Source organism: Alosa pseudoharengus, unplaced genomic scaffold (genome assembly GCF_046254945.1).
Source record: "Alosa pseudoharengus isolate Yale_2024_CS ecotype anadromous, Long Island Sound unplaced genomic scaffold, YU_APseudo_1.1 YU_APseudo_1.1_scf_19, whole genome shotgun sequence".
NCBI lineage: Eukaryota > Metazoa > Chordata > Actinopteri > Clupeiformes > Clupeidae > Alosa > Alosa pseudoharengus.
Window position 1 is genome coordinate 8,255,709 of NW_027468657.1, and position 10,000 is coordinate 8,265,708.

The 10,000-nt window shown below is 42.3% G+C and overlaps 1 protein-coding gene across 2 annotated transcripts in view; it reads left to right on the forward strand.

The window, feature by feature from the left end:
- The first annotated feature begins 5,760 nt into the window (after nucleotides 1–5,760).
- Nucleotides 5,761–10,000, forward strand: part of pcdh19 (protocadherin 19) — a 62,463-nt gene continuing 58,223 nt past the window's right edge. For both annotated transcript variants that reach the window (XM_076291612.1, XM_076291613.1), the window contains exon 1: nucleotides 5,761–9,038. In XM_076291612.1, coding sequence (XP_076147727.1) covers nucleotides 6,850–9,038 — 2,189 coding nt within the window. In that variant the 5' untranslated portion in view covers nucleotides 5,761–6,849. The remainder of the gene's footprint in view (nucleotides 9,039–10,000) is intronic.

The window sequence follows — 10,000 nt, forward strand, 5'->3', positions numbered from 1 at the left end:
TTGCTGCCGGCTAGCCTGGGCAACAAAAGAGCACTGATTTTAGGTGTGAGGGTAATCAGGGCTATGCTGAGTTCATGCGGATGCATTGTGTGAGACCTGATTGCGCCTTTTGTCTGAGCCTGCGGTGGGGAAAGGTAAAGGGAGCGCACGGCAAATATTGTGGAGAGGTGAGGGGAGACGGAAATAACACCAGCTCCGTTTCCATTCATACTGAAGTAGGGGTTGAGAGTGGGCAGGGGATTCATGGCTTAATCTTGAATGCCTCTGATCTGATACAATACCAGGAAATGTGCACTTCCATGCACTGCCAAAGGACCTGTACACTGTCATGCACTTGGTATTGAGGTAGTGGAGAAAGTTATGTCTTAGCATCTAAAAAGATTCTTTAAGACTGCCTCCTTGACCCCCCCCCCCCCATCCCCTGTAAAAAAGAAATCATGATATAATCTCTTCACTGTCGTGAAAAATCTTCTAGCACAACATTCAGGGAGATTAACACCGCAGATGGGATGCCTAGTCATGTTTCCCTCAAGCAAAGAGCAAAGTTGACTCCAAATGAGGTCAGCACTCTTTACTCTCCACTCCATCTGTTTCAATACATCACTAGAAAAGAGAGGTGTCAATCTTGCACGCCTTTTGGTGTTTTTGTTTTGTTCGTCTTTCAGGCAGCACTGCATGGAAGGCACTAGGGTTAGGCAAGGGTTAGGGTTAGGGTTGGGTGCCTTGAAGTCGACGGTCGCAGTGCTGCCTTGAAGTCGACGTTGGGGCTTAAAACACCATCAAGCATCTTCTTGCACTTCCAGCCAACTCTAGAGACAGACTAAACAGACAAACTACAGTCATGACCTTATGTCTTTTATGCCCTGGCTGAATATAGTCAGCTGCAGCCTGGACAGAAGTCAGTAACGTCAGCCTCTTATGATTACTATTAAGCAAAAATGCATCTTTTATAGTTGGAAACGCTTCACACAGATCAAACAGTCATAGACGGCATTGCTGAAGCATATGTACACATAACCATTGCAGGACCAGACTTCAGTGAAGCACTTTCTTCAGCTTTAGCTGTGAGAAACTGAAGATGCAAAGTACAATTAGTCTTTCGTTTGCCAAATAAAAATTAATATATATTATTTAAAAATTATTAAAATATGTGTTGTTAATACTGTATACAGTGGGATTTTGCTGGAGTTTCTGTTCTGTTGTTTCTGAAGTTATGTGGGATGCACACTAGTGTGTGGGAGTGAAAATTAAGTCAATTATTTCTAATTGGAAATATTTTTGTCATCTGTATTTGGCCATGAAAAACATCAACACGTCACATGCTACATGGCTAATTGCTTTCTGAATCATACATAAACTGTATTATATTATGCACAGTACTTTTGAGCATAGCGCACTGTAGCACTTACTGTAAGGTCAATGGACCATTTGGCATGATAATGATCAATTTGTCTAATATTCATAATTCACAATAATGACATAAAAATAAAATAAAATAAAAAACATCTTGACCAACATTATATATATATATATATATATATACACACACACTATATTTATATTTATCCCATTATTTCCGATAGTGTTCATATATATATATATTGACCCTGCAAGTAAAAATTCAAAAATAAAACGTGAAGATGTGATATGAAGTTGTTAAATTGAAGATATTCTGGTATCTTATATGAGAGAAGCCAAGTCAAAAATGTTATTGAACAAAATGATAGAATGCTAGAGCAGCTACTGAGAAATGGGACTACAGACCTGCATCACTAGGCAAACTCCACCAGCCGTGATCACATACTGATAGGAACATTTGCCCTCAAACATTTGACAAGATGAATATCACTACCACAAGCTAAACTTCTCCTGCGTCTTTGAACAAACTTGTGCACACAGCCAACAGAGCAACATGTATTGGAGCTGCAACCTTTCACACATGCAATCAAGTCAAAGAATATGACTGGACAGATTGTGGATAGATTCGGTTAGGGAGGTGCAACCTCTGATACGGCGTTTCAGAAAATGTTTAGCCCTAGAATTGTCCCTGAGGGAGAAGGATGCTTTAAATGGATCCATTACGACTGGTCAAGAGAAGGAAAAAATTGGAGGTCGTAACGTCATTGAGAGTACGCCCACAGATTAAGCCTGTTAGGCCTCTCACGCTTTCTGCCTCCAGTTAGGGTAGTTGAAGGGGATCGATTTCTCAAAACGTACTGTGACCATACAGAGGCCGCCATAAGGTCGTCCAACCACAAGGCCACAACTAGAAATGCCAAACTTAGTCACTCTAGTGGGGATTTCATTTGATACAAAGCCTTAAAAATAAATACAAATAACTCAAGGTGCATATGTCTGGTGCAGCAAACCCAGTTTCAACACTGGCTCATGGCAAGCCCTAACCCGGAGTCCCTGGAGAGAGCTGGGAGTCAGGGCACTGGAGAAACACCTGCTGCTGTGAGCTGAGAACCAGGATGATAGCAACAAAAAAAAACCACATACACCATGAAACTAAGCACAAACTGGGCTAGAGTGTGCTACAGCCTACTACTCAGGCTGTGCAGGGACAAGAAGTCACAGCACTCATAGCAAGGGTCTTTGATTGACATGATTAAAAGTGTGCCTCTCTCTCTCTTTCTTTCTCTTTCTCTTTCTCTCTCTTTCTCTCTCTCTCTCTTTTTTCTTTCTCTCTCTCTTTCTTTCCCTTGTTCTCTGACTTTCTTCCCCTCTCCATTTCTCTCTTTGTTCTCCTGTCCTTCCTCTCTCCTGCTCTGCTGGCCGCACCTGTGAAAGAGACTCGGTGTGTCTGAGCATCACTGAGAAAGCAATAATGCCACAACCCGTCAGAGTCGCTCAGCTATTCCTTTCATTCTGAGCAGCGGGGACATTCCACAGACGCAGAGCAGTGCCTTGGCAGAGAGAAAGAAAAAAAAGGAAAAAAAAGGGGGGGGGTGGATCAGTAATTCTCTGTGTACTCTCCACGTTGTTGGTTCAAGGCTTGGAGCAATATGAAGAAAAAAAATAGTTCAAAAAGAGAGAGATTGAGAGGCTGCCGTTGCACAAAGTACTACCCTCCTTGGCCTTCTTTTCGGCAGCTCATGGCACCTTTGAGATGCTTTGCCTTGCAATTCACCCAAACCTGTGTTGCCAGATAAGACAGCGGGGAGCAATAGAAGGGCAACAGTGCAGCAATCAGAGACTCGTGAGATCTCAAGAAGTTATGGAAATAAACAGATAAATAAGGATCTGCCTCCAACACAATTTCAATTGATTCTCCGAAAGCGAAACCTTTCAAATAAACCTCTCACATCCCCATCTCTGATAGCCTCCTATGATTACCATTTCCCCTTTGGCATTTTCTTCTCTTTGTCAAAATGGAATCTCAGGCAGATTCACAGTATTTCTGCGATGCCACCTTTTTTCAATTATTATTCTTTGTAAATACTAAAGCTTCTGCTTTTACTCCTCTGGTGCCGACCATTTCATCTGCACCTCATACCACACGAGTGAGTGCACTTCAGCCTTTGATGGTCATTCTGTTAAAAATGAGTCGAGCGAAGGTAGATTAAATCCCCATTCATATGCCCCACTTACAACGGCAGGCAAGATCAAAACCCTCCCAGTCTGCCACTGCAGAGCAGAACAAATGGCAGAGTACCACTGTGTCAGACTCAGGTCTGTGGGCAACATTTCAAGGGGATTGTGTGGGCTATTTGTTGAAAAGTATCACATCATTTGACTATTTGAAAAAAGAGAGGCTGTACTGGTTCAGTAGTTGAAGTACTTATCTTTACATTTTGTGAAATATGTGTCAGTTTAATAGAGAAGCCTATCGGCATATGTAAATGTAGAAGGTAATTTGTAACTCTGGATAACGAGTTTGCATTGTAGCTAAATAACATAATCGATGAGATGCACAGGTGAATCAAAGAGTATAATATGATTATTTGAGTTTCAACTTATTGGTGGTATTCAACAAAAGCACAATTCTCTTAACTGTATTGTCAAATTTGTATTTATATTGAATATTAATAAATAACAAGTTCATTAAATAACAATAATAATAATAATAATAATAATAATAATAATAAACGGCAATACAAATCTATTGAACAGAAATAAATCCCAATTGTCTATTAATGACCTTAATTGCCTAAAATGACCGGAATTACGCCAGTCCACATTCAGTCATACCGCATACCGGTGTGTAGAAAGCAAATACCAACTGTTGCAGAGATGCCGTGAGCTGGGAAGAAAACGAAAAGCGGACGCTAGGTGTCACCCTTGTGACTTAAAACCTACTTCAACCAAGATGTGATCTCGTTATTTGGTCTGAACCAAATCGGTGCGACGTGCAAAAAGAGTGCGGCAGACAGAGAGAGAGAGAGAGAGAGAGAGAGAGAGAGAGAGAGAGAGAGAGAGAGATTCGCGATTCAAAAAGCTTTCATTTGTTGTTGCCCGTCATTTAGTGCATCGTTTCCACAACTTATTTTTCTTGGTCAAAAACATCAAATCAGATAGCACATACAGTGACAAGAAGTATCCAATTTCAGATGTCACTATGTAGTTTAGACATGATAGAGATAAAGGGATGTATCGCCTTATTTACTGTAACTTACTCCATGACAGGTATGTTTGAGTAAAGCAGTAAGTTATTAATGTCTTTTTAATGTTGACAAGTAACTGTATCCCTTTATCTTAAATCATCGGTCAGAGCAATATCAAATCAAAATGGACCATACGCCAGCATAAAAATCAGTTACAGATTCATCGGATGCTAACGTTCGTGTGAATGGAATAAGGTAATGCAATGAGTAGGTAGTGACGCATCAGTCGCACGCGTAAATGTGAAGCAGTGTGGATGACACCGAGATAAGCAAACATGTGTGGAATGACATGGTTTATGATTCATCTTAATGATCTTATCCATGGACTTACAAGCAACACGTGTGAAGCATACTTGAATGGTTGTGGGTTGTACAATTACGCGTACAGTACGCGACATGCTTGGCAGGTAATGAGAATGGTGTCTGAATGTGCTGTGAGGTATGATCGTTTCAAATAAACTAAGCTATACCTCATACAGCAGTTGCGATTTTCGGCTAAGTGTGGATTAACTTTAATTTTATCATTTTAATTTAGATTAAATGGTAGTACTTGTACAGAAGTAACCATCTGTTATCCAATGCGCAATGCCAGTGCATGCATAAAAATCTCTGCTTGGCCACCCATCCAATCATCGTGCTGTTATCTCTGCTCCCCTCCCTCCAAACTACCTTCGATCAGTTTTGTCACCTGAAAATATAAAATGTCAAGTTTTCAATCAGTCGTCAATAAGCTACAAACAAATTTGTGTCAATTGCGCGCCACCGGCAGAATGCCACGAAGAGAAAGACAAATCTCGTATGCCTTGGAGACGCGCGGAGTAGTCTGTGCATTCCTGAATGGTTGATTTGGTGTGCTGATCCAGCCACACAGATCTTGGCTGCAGAAGTGCAGGCTAGTTGGCCGAGTTTCACAGCTGATATATGTCCCACCCACCAGTAAAGCCAACCCACCAGCGCAGATTGTTGTTGGCTGAGGGGTTTAGAGATCGTCCTCTGATTGGTCGTGTAGTTTGGAGGTTCAGATACTCGACCGACCAATTTTATCTTTGATTCGCTGAGGGGTTTGCGGGTCTTCCTCTGATTGGTCGAAGGCTTTGCGGGTCTTGAGATCGAGCGCCCGCCGCTGCACTGTGCAGTCGACAGTGCTCACTGAAGATGCTAGTTGAGCATCAACCAGAAGCTGCGCGGAGAGTTGTGTAGTCGCATCATCCACAGGCTGGATATCTATGAAGTAGCTTCTATCCTATCCTGTTGCAAAACCCAAACGATCTCCGTCGTGGTTTTAACGTTACTAAGGAAAGCGGTTTTCATTTTCGTGGTTTATTTGTTTTATTTCATTTTTCATCCACATTGGACGCAGGCGTGTTCATGTCAAAGTCTTTCTGACTGGTCTGAAGAAATTAATTTACACCCAGTAATCTTCAATACTTTCATTAAAGACAGAAGAAAAAGAGAGCGACCTCCTTTCCCTGCGATTTGGAAATAATGGAAATGGACTTGACTACTGACATTAAGACGCCTTCATGAAGGGGACAAGAAAAACGGACCACTGTTTGTAGTAATTTTTGTGATCAGTGCTGATTGCCTTGATTTTCTCTTAAGATTTTCTCCTTGTGGATTCTGTCTTCTCGGCGGATATGCGCTTTCATGGAATTGCAACCCAAGAATATATCATTATTTGAGCCTTATTTGAGAATACATGGGGCTCCGCACCTATTTTTATTAATATGCATTTACATGCAACTGGAAACATGGTGTTGAGAATAACCATGGTGGAACGTCATTAGCACCAACCGGTTTAATTTTTTTTTATTGATGTGGACCCGCGCAAAGGAATGTACTGATTGAGACTTATCACCGTTTTACGGATTTTGTTACTGCTTCAAAATGGTCGGTTCGACATTATTCCTGGCTAGCAGTTGTCTCCTGATGTGAACTGCGCAGATTTGATGAGTAGTCCTCCGCCAGTTTTCCCGCACCCGTGCAGAATGTATGAATTCTTATTTTCTGTCAGCAGACTTTTCACATAAACTGAAAATAGATGAGCTCTGAATAGTGCACGGGACTCTGTCACAACAGTGCATACAGCGTAGGGCCTAAGTGAAATTAATTCAGCACCAGTTGCGAGCCTTTTTATTTTCGATATCAACGTGTTTTTTCTTGGTAACTTTTATGTGGGGACATACAGAAATATTTGGAATACTGTAATAAGATGCGCAGATAAAAATAATCAGTCGATGAGATGCATGTGGTGAAAAGAAGAAAAACATCAACAGGTACGATACACTTGAAGGAGATGGAATTTATACACATTTTCGTGTTTTTATTGTTTTGCTGGACTGGTGCCGACGCTCTGTTCACTAGGACATACTATGTGAAAGAGGAGCAGCCAGCATACACGAAAATAGCCAATCTTACCCAAGAGTTCATCGACACGAAGTTTGCAGGTGCAAATCAGTCCGTTTCCTTTCGCATTATCTCTAGCTCTGAGCCGAGATGGGTGGAAATCGACAACATGGGGGTTCTAAAAACCAAGCAGAAAATCGACCGAGACGTGGTTTGCCGCCATAACCCCAAATGCGTTGTAACGTTGGAACTGATGTCAAACACCATGGCTATATGTGTGATCAAAATCGAAATAGAGGACCTGAACGACAACGCGCCAAGATTCCCAACAGACCACATTGATATAGAAATCTCTGAAAACGCCGACCCGGGGACAAGATTTCCCCTAGAGGGGGCAAGTGATCCGGATTCGGGGAGCTATGGAGTTCAAACCTATAGCATCACCCCGAATGAGCTCTTCGGACTCGAGATTAAGACCAGGGGGGACGGTTCTAAGTTTGCAGAGCTTGTTGTCGAGAAGCCTTTAGACCGAGAGGTTCAGTCTAGATATGATTATTCCATTACTGCAGAGGACGGGGGAGACCCCCCAAAGTCTGGCAGGGTGAAACTAAACATCAAAGTAATAGACTCCAATGACAACAACCCCGTTTTTGATCAGGCTGTATATTCAGTGAAAGTGATGGAGAACTCTCCCATCAACACAGTTGTTATTAATCTTAACGCAACAGATCCAGACGAAGGCACAAATGGCGAGGTTAGGTACTCATTTAATAGCTATGTCAGTGACAAAACAAGAGAAGCTTTTAAAATTGACCCTAAAACGGGCGTCATCACTGTCAATGGGCCACTGGACTACGAAACGACGACAGTTTACGAAATCGACGTTCAAGCCAAAGATTTAGGCCCGAATTCTATACCTGCACACTGTAAAGTCAACGTAGAGGTCCTCGACGCAAACGATAATGTGCCAGTGATTAACCTCCTACCAGTGAGTAGTGAGATAGAGGAGGTGAGCGAGAACGCTGGGCCGGAGTATGTTATTGCTTTAGTGCGGGTTTTGGATAAAGACTCTGGTTTGAACGGGAAAGTCAAATGCAAGCTTCTAGGTAATGTGCCTTTCAGACTCCAGGAGTATGAGACCTTTTCAACCATCCTTGTTGCTGGCAAACTGGACAGAGAGGAAAGAGACAGGTACAACCTGACAATTCAAGCTGAGGATAGTGGTAACCCCTCACTGAAAACAACGAAATCATTTGCTGTCAAAATCAAGGATGAAAATGACAATCCACCCCACTTTACCAAGCCGCATTACCAGACCATGGTTATGGAGAACAACACCCCTGGTAAACATTTATTCACGGTGACTGCGAGAGACCCTGACATGGGCTTAAATGGCTCTGTAACTTACTCCATTGTAGAAAAGAATGTTCTGGACATGTCCATCTCCTCATATGTCCAAGTAGGTCCCACCACAGGGGAGATTTACGCGCAGAGATCTTTTGACCACGAAATGACAAGGTCTTTCGAATTCAACATTATGGCCAAAGACCAGGGCCAGCCATCTCTTAGCAGTACAGCCACAGTAAAAATCGTTGTAATAGATGTCAATGACAATATTCCTTTCATCACGTCTCCCCGTCTGGTGAATGGCACCGCAGAGGTGTCTATACCCAGAAACGCGGGAGTTGGCTACCTGGTTACCCAGGTGAAAGCCGACGATTACGACGAGGGGGAAAACGGTAGACTGACATACTCCATCACTGAGGGAGACAGGCCTTACTTTGAAATCGACGAGATGAACGGGGAGATAAGGACTACGACGACTTTTTCCGACAGAACCAAGACGACCTACGAGATCACGGTGATGACACACGACCACGGGAAGCCGTCTCTGTCCGCGTCTGCATACATCGTCATCTACGTTTCCCCGGACCTGAACGCACAGGAGTCTATTGGAACGGTCAACCTCTCCCTGATCTTTATCATCGCGCTGGGCTCCATTGCTGCCATCCTGTTTGTCACCATGATATTTGTGGCAGTCAAATGCAAACGGGATAATAAGGAGATCCGAACATACAACTGCAGGTACCCGACCAATTATTTCATCTTTAGATATCGATCATATTCTCTCTGTGTCATTCATAATATTCCAACAGTCACCAACCTCACTTGTGCAAAAATACAATATTTGGTGCATGACTGTTGCCATAGCTTTCGATGTGTTTGTAGGAGCTGTGTGTGGCTTGTGATGCTTCTGTGTTGTGTGCATGCAGCAGGGCCAAGGGCCGTTGAGGAAAAGCAACTGACTCTTGAGATGAGATGTGACTCAGTAACAATAGCTCCAGTATGGTTTTCGTTCATCAAAGTAAAAGTACAGATTCATTTTCTAAAGAAGCCATTTTATCATAATTAGACTACCCATAATAAGATTGGAACATCAACATAACTGACTCAGCCATATGTGACAGCATTTCTGGCCAACGTAGTAATTGCATAACAATTTGTATTGCTTATTTACACTATGTATGTATGTGTGTGTGTGTGTGTGTGTGTGTGTGTGTGTGTGTGTGTGTCTTTGAGCAGGTGCCTGCTCTGGTGTGTGTGTGTGTGTGTGTGTGTGTGTGTGTGCATGGATTGATGTGTTGGTCTATCCATAGCTCCATGATTCATGTGTGATGATTTAAACCATCCCTGTTTAGTCACTATTCCGTTGACTAGACTGCAATTACGGTACCTGCAAGGCAATTCAATAATTACCATTATTACACACCTCCCAGGATTAGGACCATCCACAAACTAAAATCTTTTGTCTTATATGTAATTATATTTTAAAGCCTCAAGTTAGGGCTATTCAATTTATGTGAACACATGATGCAGATCTAGAAAAGTAGTTAACATTGATCGTATGCCTTTTACGAAACAGCCATTTCCTAAAGCTATTTCTCAATTGCTCCTTGTCCGTCAGTAGTCGGTACAGTAGTTGGACTATGTCTCATTCTAATTTCTTGTAATTTTCTGCATGTTCTCAAGGCTTGAAAGACTTTGAC